Source organism: Caretta caretta, chromosome 1, assembly GCF_965140235.1.
Source record: "Caretta caretta isolate rCarCar2 chromosome 1, rCarCar1.hap1, whole genome shotgun sequence".
NCBI classification, from domain to species: domain Eukaryota; kingdom Metazoa; phylum Chordata; order Testudines; family Cheloniidae; genus Caretta; species Caretta caretta.
The window spans coordinates 127,294,396-127,318,084 of record NC_134206.1 but is presented as its reverse complement, the minus strand read 5'-3'; the positions used below and the strand labels follow the sequence as shown (position 1 = coordinate 127,318,084).

Sequence of the window (23,689 nt, the reverse complement as noted above, 5' to 3'; positions counted from 1 at the left end):
ACTACAGCTGTATTCTTTCAACTTGCATGCTTTTCTCTTGCATTGCTCTAATGCAGTAAAAATAGGAGGATTTCAGAATTTGTGTATATTTTATGACTCGTAGAATGAAACTGTCTCTGATATGTTTCTTCTGCAGCAAATATTTGTTGCTAAAGGTAAAGTAACTGTAAGGTTTAACATAACTGTAAATATACCTAGGGTTCCAAGCATCAGTGCTTGGCTGTCTTTTACTTCGCATTTCTATTAATCTGACCTGGAAGGAGGGCTAAACTATGAGTTAATTATATTTTCAGATACTATAAAATTGGGATTTGCTGCAAATGCTAGTGAGGACAGAAAATTGAGACAGAGGTCTTGAACTTGATCCAGATTAACTGAAGTCAGTGGAAAGATTTTTTCAGTCTCAGCTGAGCAGGTCAGAAAACAGAATTTCCATGCTGTCAGAAATTCTGACATTTCAAAATTTGTTTTCATCCTAAATTGGGATTAAAGGTCAAAATCTTGAAATATTTCAGGGAACAGAAATTCCAAAATATTTTGATTCAGAAACATGGCTTAGAAATTTTTCATTCAAAAATTTCATTGTGTTTCCACAAAACCTTTAGAGTTTGACAAAATAGCATTTTCCAATAGAAAACTGTTCCATCAATTTTTTTTGACCAGTTCTAGTCTTAATGGGAGTTGGATTTCCCCAATGTAGGTTAGAAACAGGGGAACAAATAGTCATAGGGAGGTTAATAACTGGAATACGGTAGTGTAAATAAGACCTAAGAATCAAAGTGGGCAGCACATTGGATATGAAGATACTGTACAACATGATGGCAAAAAACAGCCAATGTGCTTTTTGGCTACAATCACAAAAGTGTCATAGCATGGATCAGTGAGGCCCTCACCTTTTTCTACATGGCACAGGTGAGACCATGCCTGAAGTACTGTGTACATTTCTGAGTCCATCAGAAAACGAAAACTTATTCAGAGAAGAGCAACAAAAATGATTATGAGGCTAGAGAGACTGATTTAAATGAATGACGTAAAGTGCTAAACATTATAAACCAGATGCTCAGCTAATATAATTTTGTGTAACTCTATTGTAGATAACAGAGTTATACCAATATTCACCAGCATCTTGACCAAGTGACAATCAAGGGGGCAGATATTTGATAATGGTTGTAGATATACCAAAGCTCTGGTAGCCATATCCAGTCAGTGGATAATAACTTCTTATTTCCTACCCTTTGAGAGGAGTTGGTACAGCTGCCTTTTACCACCCGAGGGTTCCTATGCACAAAGACAATCCTCTGGGAGACATTTAAGTCAGAGTTATGACTGTTTGTGCTACTGAAGCAGCAGAAATTGATCAAAGAGTACTAGAGAATCATGTTCATTGTTTCCTAAACTGCTTACTGAATTGTGAAAGAGGTACATGAATCAGCTAAAGGGTTCTAATCTTTCTGATGGCTGAATTATTCCCTGCAAAGAGGATTCTTTAAGTATGTCTTTCCACCATGTATAGGAGCTCATAAAATGGGCCACATTGACCTACAGGGTTTGATTGTTTTGTGCTGCTCTGGTGAAGCAAAGTAGTCATAAACCCAACTGAACCTGATGATTTAGAGGGGTTTACTGTGGTTTGGCATTATAAGTTTGACACCAGTGAATCTGACTACATATTTTTAAAAAAAAATGAATTATGATCCTGATTCTGCACCTGTTATGTTGGGTTTATGACATTTAACTCTGAAATACAATGGTATAAAAATTACATAAGGGATTGGAGAACGAGGCCCAGTAACTCCATTTATTCTGGTGTGCCTGTCTCCCTCCAAACAGAATATTTATTTTAGTTTCAGCTTGCTGTTCTTTCCATCTGATGGTATGTATTCATTTAGAATAGAAAAAGGTCAGCCACATATATGTCACCTCTCAATTACAGTATTTTCCACCTCCCTTTAATTTCTTTGATTTAGACTCCTAGATATTCATTCCAAGTTGAGAATGACTATGTGCATATTTAAGGTAAATATGAACTTCCCCTCTTTCCACATCTGTCTTTCTCCTCTTCTGTCTGTGTCTAACCCTGCCATTCTCTCTGTCTCTCCTCTCCTTTTCCCATGTAATTTCACTCCTTTTTTTGTTCTTTCTTGTCTTTCTTATTATTACTATTATTTTGTACTTTAGAAGCAGTGGAAATGTAGAGCCATATTCCTATGTAGATGTTCTTTACCTCTCACACTAGCTACGGAGAGAAAATTATCTCATAATCTTACTCAGTTTTACTGCACTCAACAAGAATAATATAAATCAAATCTAGTTGTGCAGACATAAAATATTTCTTTTCTTCTTTTCTCAGTGTCACTAATGGCAAGTTTCCTTGCTCCCAATAAAGGCAAGGAGGATTTGGCAGAATTTCTACAGTTACAGTCATAGTGACACTGAAGGTTGGACTGTTGCTGGGGACCTGTCAGGGTTCCCTCCCCACTCTGAACTCTAGGGTACAGATGTGGGGACCCGCATGAAGACCCCCTAAGCTTATTTCTACTAGTTTAGGTTAAAAATTCCCCAAGGCACAAATCCTTCCTTGTCCTTGGATGGGTACTGCTGCCACCACCAAGTGAGTTAGGCAAAGATTCAGGAAAAGGACCACTTGGAGTTCCTGTTTCCCTCAAATATCCTGCCAAGCCCCTTCGCCCCCTTTCCTGGGAAGGCTTGAGAATAATCTACCAACCAAATAGGTAAACCAGATGAAAACAGACCAGACTCTTGTGTTCTTAGGACACTTAAAACCCCAATCAGATTCTTAAAAACAGAACTTTATTATAAAGAAAAAAGTAAAAGAAGCACCTCTGTAAAATCAGGATGGAAGGTGACTTTACGGGGTAAACAGATTCAAAACACAGAGGATTCCCCTCTAGCCAAACTTTAAAGTTACAAAAACAGGGATAAACCTCCCTCTTAGCACAGGGAAAATTCACAAGCTAAAACAAAAGATAAACTAATGCGTTCTCTTGCTATACTTACAATTTTTGTAATCCTAGACCTTATTTCAGGCAGGGTTTTAAGAGATGTTTTTTCCTGCCCCGGTCCCTTTCTGGCTCCGTGAGAACACAAAGAAAAACCTCCCCCCACCCCCCCCCCCGTCCCCCACAGATTTGAAAGTATCTTCTCCCCTTATTGGTCCTTTTGGTCAGGTGCCAACCAGGTTATCTGAGCTTCTTAACCCTTTACAGGTAAAGGAGGGATTTTATGCTACCCTTAGCTGTATGTTTATGACAGAACTCCTTAATGAACTTCCTAAACCCCTTAGATCTTCCATAATCTGTAGTAACTTCCTTCTTTCCAGCCTTTCTGATTATTTCTCCCTCTTCAACCTGTCCAATATCCTGCAAATAAACATTTTTTCCACTACTCTGACTACATCGCTCCTGTTTCTACTGCTTCCCTCCACGGCCTCTCTCACTCACTCACACACTTTTGCATCAACTCTGAACACCTAATTCTTATTTTCAAGGTGACACACGAGTCTGACTCAATCTATATCTCACCTTTGTCTCTACCTACTCCCCACAATGTGATCTGTGCTCTGTCAACTCTTCTCACCTTGATACTTTTCCTTTTTCTCTCATGACTTTCTACCTTTTTCTTATGCCCAGAATGACCTTCCAATTTAACTGTCAGTGTGGGGCATTGTGGGATGGCTTCTGAAAGGCAGCAGCAGTCAATGTAAGCAACACAGTGTCTACACTGACACTGTGTCAACCTAACTATATCAACCCAATTCAATTGGTATAGTAGGTGAGTTACATCAGTGGGAGGTACGTTTTGGTTTAGAATAATCTGTATTGTAGACCAGGCCTTATTCTCAAGTGCAATTGTGTGGACTTTCAAGATGCATGCACAACATATAGTCCCAATCTCTGTATTTGTTCAATTCTCATCCCTTTCCTTCTCCTTCCTTCTCAGTATTTCCTGTGTTTGTCCAATTTAGATTTTAAGTTCTCCAGAGCAAGGATCATGTCTTTTTATTTCTATAAACTTCCATGTAAAACCCTGTTGCTAGATAAATGTTTATTAATAATCATCATCATCGTAATAATATAATATCTATCTGCTTATTGTAATGGCATTTTCTATTAAAAACTGTTAAAGGCACACTGAGCTAAATTTTTCACCATTGGCCATGAAATTGAGCTTGCAGACAGTGCACCCATTAAAACAGTGAATTGCACATGCAGAGTACATATGTACAAGCACAAAATAGTTAAGCAAAAGGGTACTTGGGTATACAAATATACATTTGTGTAAGCAGTTATTTGTTTTATGCTCACAGAATGTGTTTCTCTTGCATTATTAGCTATTTGTGAACACACTTTTTGTGAGCAACACTCAGGCACTCCTGGTTGAAAATTTGGCTCTGTAGATCAAGAATACATTTTTTCAAAACCACTTATGTGAGTTATGAGGCCAAAGATCCATTTTCAAAAGCATTTTAGGTACTTGAGTCATATTTTTAATCTGGACATTGATTTCAGTGGCAGTTAGGCACCTCAGTTTCTTTAGGTGCTTTTGAAAATCCCACATACGCACCTATCTGCATCTTTAGGCACCTAAACACCTTTAAAAGTCAAGCCCTAAATCACTGCTGAAAATGGGACGTAGGTTTATAATCCATTTAGTCGCTTTTGAAAACATTAACCCAGCAGATGAGTTTTTCATATAAAAGTGACTTATTTAATGATGGTAGCATTACAATGGTCTTTGCTGTGCTTTAAAGTTAGCTTTTCATTAGTGCAAATAGTGTTTGTGCTCTGGAGTAAAGTATTATTATGCATGTTTGCTGTTGCATTTGTTTTCAGACTGGAAAGTTTTCTTGATAAGTATCATGAAAACAATAGATTTGGGAAGAAAACATTATTTTCCAAATGGAAATGGATGATTTTGAAATCAAGAAATAGAAGGTACAAAACAGATCTTTTGCCACCTATAAAAGGACTAAAAATGTCTTTTTAAAAAAGCCTGAAATCTTTAGAAAAAAGAACGAGGAGTACGTGTGGCACCTTAGAGACTAACAGATTTATTTGGGCAAATAAATGTGTTAGTCTCTAGGGTGCCACAAGTACTCCTCGTTCTTTTTGTTGATACAAACTAAAATGGCTACCACTCTGAACTCTGAAACCTGAAATCTTTAGCAAATTTATCAAGACCATACATCTCAGTATCTAAATGTATCTCCTCCATGCTCCTGATATTCTGCTTTTCCTGAAAAATAATGCATTGCGGCATTAGAAAGCATGAAAAATCCAATTTTAAAACTTGGGTGTCTAATTTAGAGTTCCCGGTGCTCAGGTCAGCACTGGATATTCCTGCATTTGGGTGCCCAAATGCAGAATTGGGCATCCTAATTTAAGGACCCAAGTTGGCAAATGGAACCTGACATGTCAGTTCAAAAAGCTGAAATGAGTTGTTTTCAAATAGCAAATTCTGTCTCCCTTACTCCTCAAAAGAAAGCTCAAATAATACTCATCTTCCAGTTGCAGAATCTGGATTTTATGTCAGTAGTAAAATATCCAGTAACACCTGGTAACAGCAGGGCAAGCAGCTGAGCTAGTAACTGTGGTTTTCCGATTCAGGAACTGCTTGGCAAATGTCTATTTTCAAATAGTCCTCTTCACAAAGCTTCATTCATTTATTGTTAGTTGCTTTGTTGGCAACTCTGCTATTGGCAACACTGCAGTAGTTTGCCAATCTCCATACTATCATAGACTGGCAACATGCCATTAACTAATACCATTCCCATAATGAGAACTCCATGGAAAAAATATACTAACTGACATCTCTTAGAATTTAAACTCCCATTTCCTTTTACTTTAAATTATGGCTAAACTCGCACAAATTGAGTTAAAAAAACATAATGTAAATATGGGCTAAGTACACATGGCCTTATAAAAATGTTTACTGAAACATTTGGTCCTTTAACTGCACATTTTAGGATGCATCCAATGTTTCCTAGAAAGTCAAGTTCTATTAATTTAGCCTTAGCAATCCATGAGAGACTGTCATGCATGAAATATAATTGAATATGTTGTGGTTTTTCCCCCAGGTTTAATAGCATACAGTCCATATCTGAAAACTCATTTGCAGGACTTACAAAACTGGAATTGCTCATGATTCATGGAAATGACATCCAAACTATACCTAATGGGGCTTTAAAAGATCTCATGACTCTACAGGTAATACTAAGGTGTTTCTAAATATAATAAATTACAAATTACACAATGATAAAAGACTGAAATAAGTTGGTTTCTTTAATGCTTTGTTTATTGTCCAACAGATTATCCATTTTTGTTCCAAATATATTGAAAGATTTTGAATTACAATAATATCATGAGTAATAATGTCCATTAATGGCTGATGTTATTCTGTTACTCTGCTCTCTGTTTCACTATTAGGTATTTCTTTTTTAGGTATTCAAAATTAGCTACAACAAGCTGAACGTTCTAACAGGCCAAACTCTCCAAGGACTTTCAAGCTTAATGAGACTGCACATGGACCACAACAGAATTGAATTCATCCACCCGAATGCTTTTAATGGGTTAACTTCTCTGAGATTGCTCCATTTGGAAGGAAACTTACTCCAGCAGCTTCATCCCAACACATTTTCAACATTTTCATTCCTTGATTATTTCAGACTGTCAACAGTAAAACACCTCTATCTGTCTGAAAATATTATTAGGACACTGCCTGCAGGGATGTTTCAAGGAATGCCACTCCTGGAGAATCTTTACCTTCATGGGAATCCCTGGTCCTGTGACTGCAGCTTGAAATGGCTCCTGGAATGGGATAAGAAGTCTGGAGGTGAGAAAAGATAAATGATTATTCTATTCATTATAGTGACAACATTCCAGTAATATGCCCTTCTTCTGCTGGGTACATGAAACCATTGGTTTTGCTCTTGGCTGTTCCGCTTATATATTGTGACTTCCCTAAGGACTGCTCTATTTTTTCCACTATCTCACAAACAAGAAACATTTCAAAAAGTAACATGATGGAGAAGTAATTATAAATATCAGGCAAACATTCTGTATTTATACAGGAGGGAAACATGGTCACAACTGATTTAAAAAGCATGATTTCTAAAAATTGTAATTGGAATAAAAAGGTGGTAGAGCACACTATATTAATGGAGAAATAAGCAATATCCATGGTGCAAGAGCCAAGAAGCTGGCTTTGTTGCAATGAATTCAGCTGCAGTTAACACAGAGAAAATTAAAGGCCATTTCCAAGAATGGATTGGGAGGACAGTCACACCCAGGCAAACCTCATCTCAGGGAAGAAGAAAAGAAGACTAGAAGTTGGAAGTCTTTTGAGGAAGATCAAGAAGGGTGCAGCACTGGGAAGGGTCAGCCAGGTCAGGGACTCTCATAAGTGTGGGACTGGAGTTATACCAGTCTGAAAAAGAACAGGTAGAGGACTCATAAGAGACTGCAAGAGTTGCTGTAGCTGATAGGGCATCAAGAAGGGACTGTTTTCCTCAGGAAGGTTGATGAAACTGAAGAGATTTGGGCAGGGTTAGTGACAAGGTATGAGGGCTGCTATCATGGAGGTGAATCAAAAGATTTATAGCACTTGGGAGCAGGTTGAGCAGATGTAATCAATCATAACAAATTCTGATTTCCTCATACCATGTGTATAGCTTATAGCACTTTGTTGGGGGTCAGATTCATACAGATCTTTGTGTTGTAGAACTTTATTTTGGACTTGCGAGGGAGGGATACCTAACAGGACTAAAATGATTTTAAGCATTTACCTTTAGCTTTGTATTTAGATAGTTTGCCTTCTAATAGTCTGATAAATTGTCCTTAACACACATCAGTAGATGTGTCAAATTATTTTAAATTGTCCCATTTCGCCTTATAGATATTAACTTTCCTCTACACATGCACTAATTTAGGCTCAACCACTGTGTTAAGCACTGTTTTCTTACACAGTAATAGGTTGCCACGGTTTTTATTGGATTAGTTTTGTTTTCTAAACCAGCATGCTAGTGCTGGGAATTACTTTTGGATGTAGTAAGAAAATCATTGTTGTGATTGTCAAATAGATGTACCTTTTATGTTCAGTTATTTTTATACAAATCCTTCACTGACTTCATTAGAAGTTGGGTACATGCCAGTGCATAAATATTGTTAAAGTGGTCATTTGAAATTTGAGGGTGCTTCCTTTTTGCTGAATAAACTCTCAGGCTGAAGGTGCTTTATTTGTTTTTAAAATATCACAATTAATAGTCTAGTTTAATTAAATACTCCACATTTGAATGGGGAGTGGGGGAGAGCCTTACATAAAAGGGCTGTCAAACTGACAATCAATTGTTTAAATAAAAAAAGTTTTAAAACTCTTGCCCCTTCCCTCTCTAATCCTATTGTCATCCTTTCTTTTCCTTCCTCATTTCACCCCTGTTTCATTCACCCACCCCTGCTCCCTCACTGGAAGTCAGCATGACTCTTGTACCCAGAATAATTGCAATATATTTTGTTTACATTGAGTTTCCAAATGGAATTTGGAGGAGGCAGCTGGGATTCTACTAACCAAAATAATGTGAATACAAGTATATAGCAGAGGACAAGGGTCTTGCTAGCCTGTATGGAGGGAAGGATCCTGGCAGGCAATAGGATTTCCCTTTCATAACTTCAACAGCCCCATTTTCTTTTCTGTTTGGTATTTTTTTTCCTTTTTCTTCATGTAAATTGTGAAGATTGTTAGCTTCTGCTGAAGGAAGGGAAAAGCTGATAAAGCCATTTTTGCTGCTGGCAAATAGCTTGAAAGTACACGAATCAGTCAGAGCAAAGGGATTATGGCAGACAGAGTAAAAAGGTTTGCATAAATCCAGTATTATTATTGAGGAATAAGCATAAAATATTTATGTAGAACAAAAACCCCAAGCCCTCACAGTGTGGGGAAGTGCATAAATTGAAAAAGTGTTGTTTCCCCTCAATAATTATGTATACCATTTTACTCTGCATCCCTGACAATTCCATTTCAGCCTAATTATAAATAATCTGCTGGAACATTTGATGAATGAAGAATGTGTGCTGCATTCCTCAAGTAAACTCTACAAATATATTTTTTTAAAGTTTGTGACTGAAGACCTTTGCATGACTTGCAAAAAGCATTTTGAACTTGTTTTAAGTATGCCACTTGTAAACCTAATAAAGTTGCTGTAAACACGTAATAACCAAGTAACCATTCAACTATGTTGGATATTTTCCACAATTTGGCCATGACTGTTTGTAACAGTCACATAAATCACAATGATAATGTTGAAAGCTTTGTGTAAGCTTGCTACAGATGTTCACCATATCCATTTGTATGCTCCCATTTTTGTCATCAAGTTACAAGATAAAAGAATCTAATTTCATAGTTACCATGCTATAATGAATGTTTACATAATACTGGAGACATGAAACTCCAAACCTTACAAAATCTTCTTTTTCGAATTGTTGTTGTTCCATAGACTTAAGTAAATAAGTACTTAGGCACAGCTTATCTGCACTGCTTAAGCAAATGTCCATTTGCTTGTGTGAAAAGGTGTGCATGCTCATGTTGTGGGCACAGCACAAACACAGACATGAAAAATTGACTTGTACTATATAGGTAACATTTAAAAAAGTGGCCTTAGATTCCTCGATAACTGGGTGCCCAACTTGAGAGAGAGGGGTCTGATTTTTCAGAGGCTTGGAGCATTCAAACTTCCCATTAAAGTCAATGAGAGCCATGGTTGCACAGCAACTTTGAAAATCAGGCCCTTTATTGCATCAAGTCAAAAATCTAGAAACTAAGGCACCCAAAATCAGTGGCCACTTTTGAAAATTTGGCTGAAGATATGTGTGTTCTTACAACATTCATTTAGCACTCTAAAAATGCTAGAATTCTGTGTCAGAATTCTGTGTTGGTCTCTAGAATGTATCTTTTTTTTTTTCCTTCCAGGTATATTAAAGTGCAAGAAGGATAAAGCTTATGAAGGAGGTCAGCTCTGCCCTAAGTGCACCAGCCCCAAACAACTGCAGAAACAAGATATTCAAAATTTGAAAGATCTTTCCTGTAAGAAACCTATTATACAATCCCAACTGAAACAGAACAGCAGCATTGATGAGGTGGAAGATAGGGCCAGTTATGAACTTCCTGAAGAGGCATTTCAGCTATCTCCATGGAACATTACTCTCAATATGACAGATGAGCATGGGAACGTAGTGAACCTAAACTGTGAAATCAAGATGCCAACAGACTCTGCCAAAATTCAGTGGAACCAAATCGATCCTCAGGAAATTGATATCAATGCTACAGTTTCACTCGATTTTGAATGTCCAATGAAACGAGAAAACTATGAAAAATTATGGAAACTTATAGCTTATTACAGTGAAGTGCCTGTTAAATTACAAAGGGAACTCATGCTCAGCAAAGAGTCTAAAATAAGTTATGAGTACCGGCAAGATTCAGATGATGATGCCCTTTATTACACGGGTGTGAAAGCTCAAATAATTGCAGAACCTGCCTGGGTTATGCAACCGCTGATAAACATCCAATTAAACAGACACCAGAGCACAGGGAAAAAAGTGGTGCTGTCTTTTTTTACCAAGTTTTCTCAAACAATTCAGATGAAAGACATAAGGCAGCACAGACGAAGCTGGGTGATGATAGAGCAACCTCAGAATTCAAAGACAGCCCAGAGTGTTGTTGAAGGCTCAGACTGTCAGCTGAGATGCAATGTGAGAGCATCAGAGAGTCCTGTCATCCAGTGGGTGTTGCCAGATGGGAGTAAGTTGACAGCTCCATTTAATCAGAAAGACAGTAGGTTTTCCATCCTCAGCAGTGGCCAGCTAATGATCAAAAAAGTGGATTACACGGATTCTGGTTTGTACCACTGTGTTGCCCAGGTGAGAGATGATGCAGACAGAATGACCTACAGAGTTTTAGTGCAGCCGCCAGTCATTCAGCCCACTGACTCTGATGTAATGAGGGTTGAAAAAAATGTAGGGGACCCAATAGTTTTGCCCTGCAGTGCAATGGCCATACCGGATGCACAGCTGAGTTGGATCCTTCCAAGCAGCCATGTGCTTAATGATTTGTCAAACTCCTCCAAAGGGTACGTGTCACACAATGGCACGTTGTTAATTCCAAAGAGTCATGTCAGTGACAGCGGGTATTACAGGTGTGTGGCTGTCAATCAGCAGGGATCAGATCAGTTTGCTGTTAGGATATCAGTAAATAAGATGGTATCTGACAGATCATCTAAAAGGATAAAAACGAGGAAGCGTCCAGGTTTGAAAACCTCTGGAAAAAGAAGAGGGGGGGTGATAGAAGATGAAGGGGGATCAGGAGTGGAAGTCCCAGCTGAGTCCCAGCACAAAAAGAACCATCTGAAGGACCGTGAAGCATCCATTAAACAAAAAAATGACCTCATGCCTGAGGTTCAGGTTAAAAAAAACAAGAAAGGCAGGAGAAAAATGAAGTTATGGAAAGGTACAGATAGAACCCAAGACAGCAATGTTGCAGAAGGCCGTAGGGTATTTGAATCTCGAAGAAGAATAAATATGTCAAACAAACAGATTAATCCACAACACTGGGCTGACATTTTGGCAAAGGTCCGTGGGAAAAATATTCTTAAAACGACCGCAGCAGCCAGCCCTTCTTTAATGACTACATTGCCGTCATTCGTTCAGAAAGCCAGTACAGCTCCTTCTCCTATGGCCAGTCCTCCCCAGAAGCCTTCTCTAGAGACTGCAGCCAATGGGGAAGAGTCTTCTTCAGATGTATCACACTTGGGTGAGGACAAGATCTTCTCAATCACTATTTCCCCCACCATTCTAGCACTAGATTATAGCCCAGATCAAACAACTTCTGCTCAACCGACATTAATGAGCACAGAAACTGAGCCCTCCATAGAACTCCAGTCTTTAGGAACACCTGAAAGTATATACACTGTAGAACCATCTTTTGTGTGGTCTACATACTTTACTCCAATCTCTCCAACTATATACTCACATCACTCATATGATCAGCAGCATGTTGATGTAAAGACTGATTATTCACCAGTAGCAGAAGAAAGCATTAACGCTGTCACTGAAGAGCCTCTAGATGAACAAACAACTACCTTGCCCAATATTCAAAGCAGTTTGCACACAGTGGAAAATGCAGCTACAACAACGCTGTATATCACAGAGGAATCTTCCACTTCTGCTGAGCTACCAGTGGATGCCACTGTCCTTGCAGAACCTCAGACTGCTGTAAATCTCCCTACCACCTTGGAGACAGAGTCACAGCACAATGAAGTGGATGCAGGGTCCATAAATTCCACAGCTTCTCAGGGTGATAAGATCAGCTATTTAGATTTAATAGCCACTACTACTATTTCATCTTCTGCTTCTCCATTTAAGGATTTTGTTACTAGAGAGAGTAATGTCGTAAAGCATCAGCACAGGGAGGTACCTACAGATAAGACTAAAGTTACGGACATTGACTTAAGCACAATTTTTCAAGTTTTCACATTAGTTAATGAGGAACCACAGACCAACAAGGATATAGAGACTCAGGTAAGAGTGTCTAGTAGCAGTTATGGGAGCTCTGAAGGAACTGCACATGAAGACATGCCTGTTCCAAAATCAGACTCCACATTCACTCTGGCAAGTACCATTGCTCCTCTTAAAAAAACAGAGTCAGTAACAACTGCTGTTTTATTTGGCAACCTGACCACTATGGCTGAGATTACAACTCCCTCTAGAAAGACTACTATCTCTAACACACTGCTTACCCAGCATCCCAGAAGACGACCCTATGGGAGAAGGAGATTAAGACCAAACAGATTTCGACAAAGACCAAAACCTATTCCTCCTCCTGCTTTTACCACAGAGGAGATGCCTGTTACTCAAAAATCACCTAAAATAGAAGATGCTACTAGAAGTTCTCCTGGAACTGTTGTTAAGGGTGATCATAAAACTGATGCTAAAATACAAATTAAGAAACATAATAATTTAGAGATGATTGCTTCATTGATTACAGAGGCAAATGTGTTAGAGAGGTTGACCAAAGTCAGAGACACAGAGGGAGCTTTTTCACATGTGCCTACTGCTTCTCTACCTGAAACAAAACATTCAACACTTTCTAATGCTGGTGAAACCCAGGTACTTCCTGTGACTACAGCTATCACAACTGCATCGTCATATGGTGGACTTAACACAGCCTCTGTTACAGAGTCACATTTGTCCCAAGGACCAGATCAGAAGACAACCGCAACGTACCATACACTAGTTAATGTGTCTGAAGAAAATGTCATTAAAACAAGTTATGAAGTTACAGGTGGTAAGGCACAAAAAACAAGCGATTCAGTCTCCGCTGAGTACATTAATAGCCTGCTTAGCCCTGGTTATTCAGTGACTCCGGAATTTCGAGAAGATTCCACTCCTCTTGGATCAAAAGTTGGAGAGAATGGAATCAGCCCAAGAGTATCTCAGCCAATACCTCCCACTGTGCTGCACTCGAGTGCTCCTGTTGGCACAGTGGAAAGTTTTAAGGACCTGTCAATTTCAGATGAACTTCAGAAGCCTTCAAAATCTTTAAAAACAACTACAGTAACCACACCACCTCAGCAAAGAGAAATTATGACTGTATCCTTTCCCTTCAGCACAACAAGATCTCAACCTTTCACACCTACAGAAAACAAGAAACCAATTATTGTTCCTGTACAATTTTGGACAAAAACAGTATCATCTTCCTGGGACAAGAAGGAAACCAAACCTCATGCATTTGATCATGATCAAATTGCTATATACACAACTGAAAACCCTGAATCTCCAGTTGCAACCGTTGACTTTGTTCCATTTACAAAACCTGGCACTCCTCCCCCATCAGTTTCAAGCACTGTACATTTGTCTATTCATTCTTCTACCAAGCAAAATACCACATTCAATCAAGTAAGATTTTCAGAGACCAAAGGATTTGAAATTGATGCTACAACAATCACATACAGCACAAGACAAAACAAAGATGTATTTTCCACATCTCATTCAAACCAAAACAGGATTAAAGCACAACACAAACAAGATCAATTTAAAGAGACATTTGGTCTCATTAGGTCTAACAGTAGTTTATTGTTAAATCCAAACTTTCCCCATCAGTCAGCGGGAATGGTACCAATCTTTAACCAGCAACCGGCTGTAGCACCTCCAAAGCATATTCCAGTGAGGGGGACAAAGAGGCCACCATATCTCATGATACAAGGCTCATTTCATCATTTTATAACTCACCAGCCCCTCCATTATACCAACAAACCAGAGATAACAGCATATGCCGCACACACGACACAGGACAGAAAAACCTCTGCTCCTCAAACAGAGCCAACCACTACGGCGACAGCCACTCCATTATACAGACCTATCCCACTTGCTCCAGGTAGATTTGGCAATCAGGGACAAAACAGATACAATGTTCACTCAAGAGTTTTTGGCAATAACTATATTCCTGATAACAGAGGCACAGCTGGGAGACTACCGAGTCAAGGAATCCCATATTACCCCAACCCTGGAATCTCCTTTGTCTTTAATAGAACCAGAACATTTTCACACTTAGGAGTGAATCCTAAGCCAGTGGTGCCTAGTCCACTTGCCCCAGTAAATACAAGTGAGAAGAAAGCCATCCAAGTCTCATCTGCTGGGATTACAATACGAGGCACTGCTCTAAAGGCCACAGCTGTTCCAGTAGGTCCATTGTTCCACACCTCAAGTACCACACCACCAGCCACAACTGCTTTGAAGAGCACTCTTCCATCATTCATCTCTCAAAGCATTAGACCCCAAATATCCTCTGACATTCAGTCCTTCAGAAGTGTCCTTTATAATAATCAAAAAGTCCCATCTGTGCCTAAACTGGGAGGAATTATGCCAAATAATTCTAGTGTTATTCAACCTTCAACTAACTTCAGGGCACATGGTGAAAGACCTAAAATTACCACAAAAGGTCCTCAGAGCTTATCCATCCTTGCTGAAACAGATGTTGTTATCCCATGTGATGCAGGAGGAGAACCCAAGCCCTTTGTTACTTGGACAAAAGTCTCTACAGGTAAGTTAGTTAAACATTTGATCTCCCATATAGCTGTAAAAGGGGACACATACAGTAACTTCCATATTTAAAAAAATACAATAGTACTGTACAGTAATGATTCAAAACACAATATAACACTTTTATCCATGTTAATAGTTTGGACCACTATAATATTTTAGTCTTTTTTAAGGCTACCCATTTCTGCATGTGGACATGAGAAAAACCTCCACTGTCTGCTACTCTCAAATAAAAATGACCTTTAGGTCTTTTGCTAAAAGGTACTCTAAGGACCTGATCCAAAATCAGTGCTTCATTGCCCTTTGGATCAGGCTATCAATGCACTATATTTTTTACCATCCAAAGTTACCCCCACTAAAAAATGTAAAATGCAGGGGGAGGAGGGAAATGTCTTTAAGAGATCCTGGCATCCAAGTGTGCATGTTCTCCTAGGCTGGAATTTATGCTAGAGGAGCCTAGGGGCACTGATTAGTTAGGAGAGTGTTTCAGAGTTCTTTGTTATATGTCTAAGTATATCAGTAAAATGTTCCTGGAAATCATGTGAGAGGTTAATTGACACCCCAAAGCATTAAGAGTGTATTGTACTCTGAGAACATTTTCCCACTGTTTTTAAGTCTTGGACTTTTTGGATGATTAGTTTTGACAACAAAAACTCCAGCCACAGGAGTATATCAGAAGGCATATATCAGATCTTGCCCATGTAGATCATTCTTAACTGAGGAGTCTGTTCTCCCCATTCATCTTCACTCCTAGATTCTACTTCATTATTGTTAATATGCAATAAGTAGAGAAGTTTCCATAAATGTCTTTCAGTGCAATGTTGTCTGTCTTAAGAACAAACTCTCCAATTTTCTTTCTTTCGTCTATCCTCCCAGGATCTCTGATGACAGCAAACACAAGGATACAACGGTTTGAAGTCTTGAAAAATGGCACATTCATTATCCGAAATGTTCAACTCCAGGATCGTGGGCAGTACTTGTGCACTGCTCAGAACCTGTATGGTGTTGATAAAATGATTGTCCTGTTGACAGTGACAGCCCAGCAGCCCAAAATGTTAGTTTCCCGCTACCGAGATGCCACTGTTTATTTTGGAGACACGGTGGCAATGGAATGCCAGGCCAAAGGGATCCCAAGCCCACATATTTCATGGATTTTACCTGACAGGAAGATACTGCAGACAGTAACCAGCTCTGAGAGCAGGATAATGTTCCATGAAAATAGAACTTTGTCTATCAAGGAGGTGACGTTTTCAGACCGAGGCGTGTACAAGTGCATAGCTAGCAACACTGCAGGAGCGGACAGCATAGCCGTGAGGCTTCACATTGCGGCATTACCCCCAATCATCCAGCAGGAAAAACAGGAGAATATTTCCTTGTCCTTTGGTCACAACATTCACATTCACTGCACTGCCAAAGCAGCACCCCTCCCTAGCATCCGCTGGGTGCTCTTTGATGGCACCCAGATCCGACCCTCCCAGTTTGTCAATGGGAATTTATTTGTCTTCCCCAATGGAACCCTTTACATACGCAATGTCTCCCCCAAGGACGGTGGGAGCTATGAGTGCATCGCTGCTAACATGGTGGGGGCAGCCAGGAGAACAGTTCAGCTGTATGTGAAGAAGCAGTCATCAAATGCCAAGATCACTTGGAGCTCTCCGCAGAGAACAGATGTAACCTACGGCAGCAGCCTGCATCTGGACTGCACTGCTTCTGGGGATCCCTGGCCCTGGATATTATGGAGGCTGCCTTCTAAAAGGATGATTGATTCTCTGCACAGGTAGATTGCTATTTGTTGTGGCCTGCATACATTATTTTTCTAATGAGGCCGATGCAAAGCCCACTGAAATAAAGAGAAGTGTTGTTATTGACTTGATTTGATAGAAGAGTCTAAAGCAAAAGCTATTTTAAAATAATGACACTAATAAAATGGGAAAAAATCCAATTTAAATCTATTACAGTCATACTGCCAGGATAGTAAAGAGCCAGGCAGTAAAAGATTTATGATTAGGGCCCTATCAAATTCGTGGCCATGCAAAACACATCATGGACCATGAAATCTGGTCTCCCAGCTGTGAAATTTGGTCTTTTGTGTTCTTTTACCTTATACTACACATATTTCACTGGGAAGACCAGCATTCCTCAAAGTGGGGGTCCTGACCCAAAAGGGAGTTGCAAGGGGTCGCAAGGTTATTTCAGGGGAGTTACAGTATTGCCACCCTTACTTATGTCTTCAGAGATGGGTGGCCGGAGAGCGGTGGCTGTTGGCCAGGTGCCCAGCTCTGAAGGCAGCGCCCTGCCAGCAGCAGGGCAGAAGTAAAAGTGGCCATACCACACCATGCCACCCTTACTTCTGCGCTGCTGCCTTCAGAGCTGGGCAGCTGGAGAATGGTGGCTGCTATCCAAGGGCCCAACTATGAAGGCAGCAGCACTGAGGTAAGGGTGGCAACTCCTGGCAATGGATCTGCCTTCAGAGCTGGGCTCCTCGCTCTCCGGCTACCCAGCTCTGACGACCGTGCCACTGCCAGCAGCAGCGCAGAAGTAAGGGTCATAGTACTGCAACCCCCCTACAATAACCTTGCAACCCCCACACAACTCCCATTTGGGTCAGGACCCCTACAATTACAACACCATGAAATTTCAGATTTAAATAGCTAATATCATGAAATTTACGATTTTTAAAATCCTATGACTGTGAAATTGAGCAAAATGGACTGTGAATTTGTGATATAGGTTTGTTTGGGGTCATATAGCATTTCAGTGCCGTCTAATTGCATACCTGGAATTTGCCTAGTACTGAATAGACACCTGTCTGTCAAAGAAAAGTCCTTCCTCTTGGGAAATGAGAGACTGATTGTTTTGGGGGGGGGGGACTGTTATGAAATGGTTCTTTGTGGGGGGGATCCATTGTGTCACTGTTGTACAAGATTACGACAGACTAAATGGAGCATTGTTAACTCCCTCATGAAAAATATAGATCTTTCCCAAATATTATAATGTAATATTATTTAAAATATATTCCAGGTTCAGGAAAAAATAAATCGGAGGTTAAAACTAGGTACATCTTTACAAAACTAGTAATTTTTCCTGGTGTTGAAAATATATGGTGTAATGATAGGGTTAAAAATCACTGAAAATGTCTAGTTTGGTACACATGAAAATGTATGGGCTAGCTGAGCACCCATAACTTCGGTCAAGCTCGAAAGGAGCCGTGGATGCTCAGAACTTCTGTAAATCAGTTCATATATATCCATTACACTAATTCTTACGCTTGCACAAATACCTAGGTCTAGCTGGAAAACAAGTATGTCATTTAAAATTTTGGAGTTTTGGAAGTTATTTTCATTTTGCTATGGAACAAAAATGCGATCTTTTGAATTTTTTTGCAAAAAAAATAGGAGAGAAACCCACCCCAGGTTAGCCAGTACCCAGTGTTTGGAGCACTCACTGGGAGGGGGGAAGATTCCAGTTTGAGTCCCTTCTCCAAATCATGCAGAGCAGGAACATCTCAGGCAAGTGTCCTAACCACCAGCCAATAGAGTCAGTCTCCTTACTCGCCTTTCCACTTTGTATGAATAAATAACTATTCATTGAACCAGAGAGAGAGAGAATGACTCTATGCAGGACACTCACATGGCAGACCCATCTTCAAGCCCCTGATGTGAATCAGGGAGAACAGAGATTTCATCCTGGGTCCTTTACATCTGAAATGAGTATCCCAACCAATTGGCTCCTCTGGATCTCTGAACATTACATGGTGGGAGGTGTATACGCTGACTTCATTTACTTCATTTTCTGTTCTGCTCTGCTCCTTCCCCCTCCCCACCCCCCAATCAGATGAGCCCCATTCTAGTGTGAGCCATTAAATTTTGTCTATTTGACCCATTGGCCAGAAATGACCTTAGCATAATTTCAGTGCTGAAGAAATGAAACCCCCTACAATTATTTATTTAAATAAGTACAGTCATTCCAGCATTAATAATGGCTTGTAAATAGATCTGTGCAAATACAACTCTACGTAGGTTCTTATGAGAGAAATGGATCTCTAATGCTCTTGAAATCAAATCACACTACCACTGTAATAATCAGTCTCACAATTTGCAATCAATACCACTGATATGTTTTCCCCAAAACATAAATTTTCCACACAGATATGTAAAATGCCACTCAATCATTCACTGAGGACCATAGACAGAGTGACAAGAGATATTTTGCAATTAACAACATGCTTGCTGCCTGATAATGCCAGATTATTTGCCAACAGCATTCCTGATTAATGAACAAGTTCATCATGGTTTATTTCATGTTGACTTATTTAATATTTGGGCAGGCTGTGAGTATTATCCACGGTACATTTTTATACCTTTTAGCTATAGCAACAAAATGGCATCTTGTATAATTTGTGTAACAATAATTCCCTCCTCCCTTTAGCCATCATGAGATCCATTATAAGGTGATTTAATTTTGTGTACAAATATATAACTCTGTTAAAAATTTTCTCAAAATTATTCTGAAAGTTTAAAAAGGTTGTATGGGAATCTGTAGGAAGTAACACATTTTGGTTCATAATTGACTTGAGTATAGCATTCCATTCTCCCCATAGTTATGGTATGTAGATGCATGTATATATAAATTAATGTTCAGTGTTACCATGTCTGAATATTACAGAGTATGGTAGATGCACTCCACATTAAAAGAGTAATAGAATGAATCAAAAATCCTTAACTCCGCAGATGGGTCAATTTAAGTTCAGAGAACAACTGTCCAGTTGCAACTGAACAGAATTATTTTTGTATTTTCTTTCTGGTGAAAAAAACTGTTAAAATTTCTAGTACATTCTAGTTACCTAGCTGTAGCAACACTGCTATTTTTAATGGGTTTTTCCGTGAGTTACAGTAAATAATAAAATAATGAAAACTGATTTTGCAGCTCATATCGCATTCTCTTTTCTTTCCCCAAATTAGCTTGGAGACTAGAATCAAGGTGTTTGGCAACGGGACTTTGGTTGTCCATGCAGTCACAGATAAGGATGCAGGAGACTATCTGTGTATGGCCCGCAATAAGATCGGAGAGGACTATGTAGTTCTCAAAGTGAACGTGATGATGAGACCTGCCAAAATAGAACACAAGAATGAGAATAACCACAAGGTTATGTATGGCGGGGACTTGAAAGTTGACTGTGTAGCCACCGGTCTGCCAAACCCCGAGATCTCCTGGGGCCTCCCGGATGGCAGCATGATAAACACTTTCATGCAGTCAGACGACAGTGGAAACCGAGCAAAGAGATACGTGGTCTTTAACAATGGGACACTGTACTTCAATGATGTGGGGCTGAGAGAGGAAGGGGACTACACCTGTTATGCTGAGAACCAAATTGGGAAGGATGAGATGAGAATACGAGTCAAAGTGGTGGCTGAGCCTGCAACCATCAGAAACAAAACCTACTCTGTTATTAATGTGCCCTATGGAGACGTGGTCACTGTGGCTTGCGAAGCCAAAGGCGAGCCCACCCCTAGGGTGATATGGCTCTCTCCAACCAACAGGCCCATTCCTCTCCTGTCTGACAAATATCAAGTGTATGGGGATGGCACCCTCCTCATCCAAAAGGCCCAGAGATCTGACAGCGGCAATTATACTTGTGTGGTGCGGAACAGTGCTGGGGAAGACAGGAAAATAGTCTGGATTCAAGTCAATGTTCAGTCTCCCAGAATCAATGGGCACCCCAACCCGATCACATCTGTGAGAGAAACAGCCATGAGGGAGAGCCGGAAACTTATTGACTGTAAAGCTGAAGGCATACCTACTCCACGGATCCTATGGGCTTTCCCAGAAGGAGTGATCCTGCCTTCTCCCTACTATGGGAACAGAATTACTGTGCACCGCAATGGCACCCTGGACATCAGGGGGGTGAGGCAAACAGACTCAGTGCAGCTAGTGTGCATCGGGAGGAACGAAGGGGGAGAGGCTAGGCTGATTGTGCAGCTCCTGGTCACAGATCATTTGGAGAAACCCACCTTCAGGGACCCAGTCAGTGAAAGGATCACTGCCACAGCTGGTCACAGTATCAATCTGAACTGCTCAGTGCACGGGAACCCTGAACCCAGCACATCTTGGATCCTTCCCAATGGCACTGAGCTGCAGAGCGGCAGCCACTTGCAGAGATTCTACCACAAGAGGGATGGGAAATTGCACATCAGTGGCCTCTCCGCAGTGGATGCTGGGACTTATCGCTGCACGGCCAGGAACCCAGGTGGCTATGCAGAGAGGGTGATCTTCCTGAAGGTGGGTCTCAAGCCAGAAATCAGCAACCAGTACAAGAACTTGGTGAGCATTATCAATGGAGAGACTTTGCAGCTCCACTGCATCACCCAGCCGAACCCCCGGGCACACATTTCCTGGACACTGCCCAATGGGATGGTACTAGATGGCCCTCAAGCCATAGGTCGCTTCTCCCTCCTAGAGAACGGCTCGCTCACTGTGCGCGATGCCTCTGTATTTGACAGGGGCACCTACCTGTGCAAGGCAGTGACAGAGTATGGCACCTCTGTTATGAATGTCCCAGTCATAGTGATAGCCTATCCGCCCCGGATCACCAGTGAGCCAGCACCAGTCATCTACACCAGGCCTGGCAATGCAGTTAAGCTGAACTGCATGGCCATTGGGATTCCTAAAGCAGAAATAACATGGGAGCTCCCAGACAAATCGCATCTGACAACAGGAGCTCAGTCCCGTCTGTATGGAAACAAATTCCTTCACCCTCAGGGGTCATTAATCATCCAGCAATCTACACAAAGGGATGCAGGCTTTTACAAATGCACTGCTAAAAATATACTGGGCAGTGATTCAAAAACAACTTATATTCACATATTCTAACATTCAAACAAACTCCTTTGACTAGACACAAATGCCCAGTCACTGCCAAGCAAGTGCAGCAGAAAAGTACTGTTTGTAAGCAAAGCCAGGGATACTGAGGGCACAAAAGTGGGATTTTAATTCTCATTTTCATGAGCAGTACATCACTGCTTTCGTAATGACCATGATCCTGCAGCAGAAAGAGGCAACAAAAATACTTAAATGCGGGGGCTAACACAATTGTTTACATGATGTAACGTAATTTCTCATGGCATTCCACAGCACCTGAGACCTAATGTACTGTACACATACCTGTTGATATTCCAGAGCTATGCCTTGGCTTAACAAGCACTTTAAAAATACCAAAGAAGTATTAACTGTAATAAATGAGCTACAGTGATAAAAGTGCTTTATTATTTTTTAAGAAAGACATCCGTTTTTTTTATCCCCTGCAGTGCATTTCATAACCTAGCCTTATAGAATATGATTACTAACCTTTCTATTAATTTTTCTATTCGCTCTTCCAGATCAAAAATTAATTTAGCAAATAAGAGTGATCTATTTTTAATCAAGGACATTCAGACATTAGTTACTGTAATGAATGAACCTTTTCCAGCCAGTAAGGATGCTCCAGTTGAATTCAATCATTATATATTTTATATATATTTTTAAACCAGACTATGAGACTAGAAAGAACAACAATGATTTGTCTCATTTTATAAATTATTGGTCTTTACAAGACTCTGATACGTTACTGTATTTTATAATGTTAAGGTCAGTATACTGTACATTTTATAATAAAAAATATTTTCCAACCAACTTTTTTTCATGATTTTTCATGGTAATTCAGACAAATGCTAGCTGAAGACAACATAATTAAACTGAAGTAAAATGAGAAAATATAACAGATTGTTAGACATAATCTTCATCCTACTGAATATCATTTCTGAAACCTGCTGGCAGCCTCCCATACACACCATAAGCTATAGGCAGCCTGCCTCACTTTCCCTTCCTGGACTGGTCAAATAAAACTTCCCTTTAGGCTTTTTCTTGGTCAAAATTACCTCTTCCTGGGGACTAGGTTTATTAATGTAAAATAAAACTGCAGATAAAACTCAAAATATCTAAAGTCCATTTCTAAAACCACATAGCACAAGGTTTCTCTTCCTCCACCCAGGCCTTCCTGCCTGAGGCCTTTGCATTCTCTCCTCTGCTTGGACAGGATCTCTCTCAGGCCCCCCTGCCTTCGGCAACTCCCCTGGTCTTAGGGTCTTCCCTGCAGGAGCCTTTCATCGCTCTCTGCAGGCTCTGCCACAGCTTCCTGAGCCACCCCCTTCACTGCAGCCACCTGCTGCCCTTTATAGGGAATTAACTGATTTAACCCAGGTGTCCTTCATTCTGTAATCAGGACTGGCTAGCATCAGACCTACACCCATTAAGGGGCAAGCCGTCCTGCTACAGTTTCCTAACAGCTAACATGGAATCCGTGCTCCATATCTTTTAGATATGTTTTCATGTTCATAGTCTTTTGCTCAGAATCAAATATGGGATTATTTAATAGTATGATGTCCCCATTTAATTTGCCCAGATTTTGAATACCACAACCACGATTAGAGCAGCAAGTAAAAAGTTGACTCTGAGTTAGGAATGGAAGGATAACCTGTGGCGGTTCAGTGATGAGACAGAACACAGCTTTATGCAAGCAAGCAGGCTGGTCAGCGGAGATGGGCTGTTCT

At 40.2% G+C, this 23,689-nt stretch overlaps 1 protein-coding gene across 1 annotated transcript in view; it reads left to right on the top strand.

Annotated features, from left to right (window-relative positions):
• Positions 1 to 22,772, top strand: part of MXRA5 (matrix remodeling associated 5) — a 36,719-nt gene extending 13,947 nt beyond the window's left edge. The window contains exons 3-7 of the mRNA XM_048860022.2: positions 6,098 to 6,227; positions 6,462 to 6,852; positions 9,982 to 15,105; positions 15,981 to 16,881; positions 20,066 to 22,772. Coding sequence (XP_048715979.2) covers positions 6,098 to 6,227; positions 6,462 to 6,852; positions 9,982 to 15,105; positions 15,981 to 16,881; positions 20,066 to 21,974 — 8,455 coding nt within the window. The 3' untranslated portion in view covers positions 21,975 to 22,772. The remainder of the gene's footprint in view (positions 1 to 6,097; positions 6,228 to 6,461; positions 6,853 to 9,981; positions 15,106 to 15,980; positions 16,882 to 20,065) is intronic.
• The last annotated feature ends 917 nt before the right edge of the window (positions 22,773 to 23,689 follow it).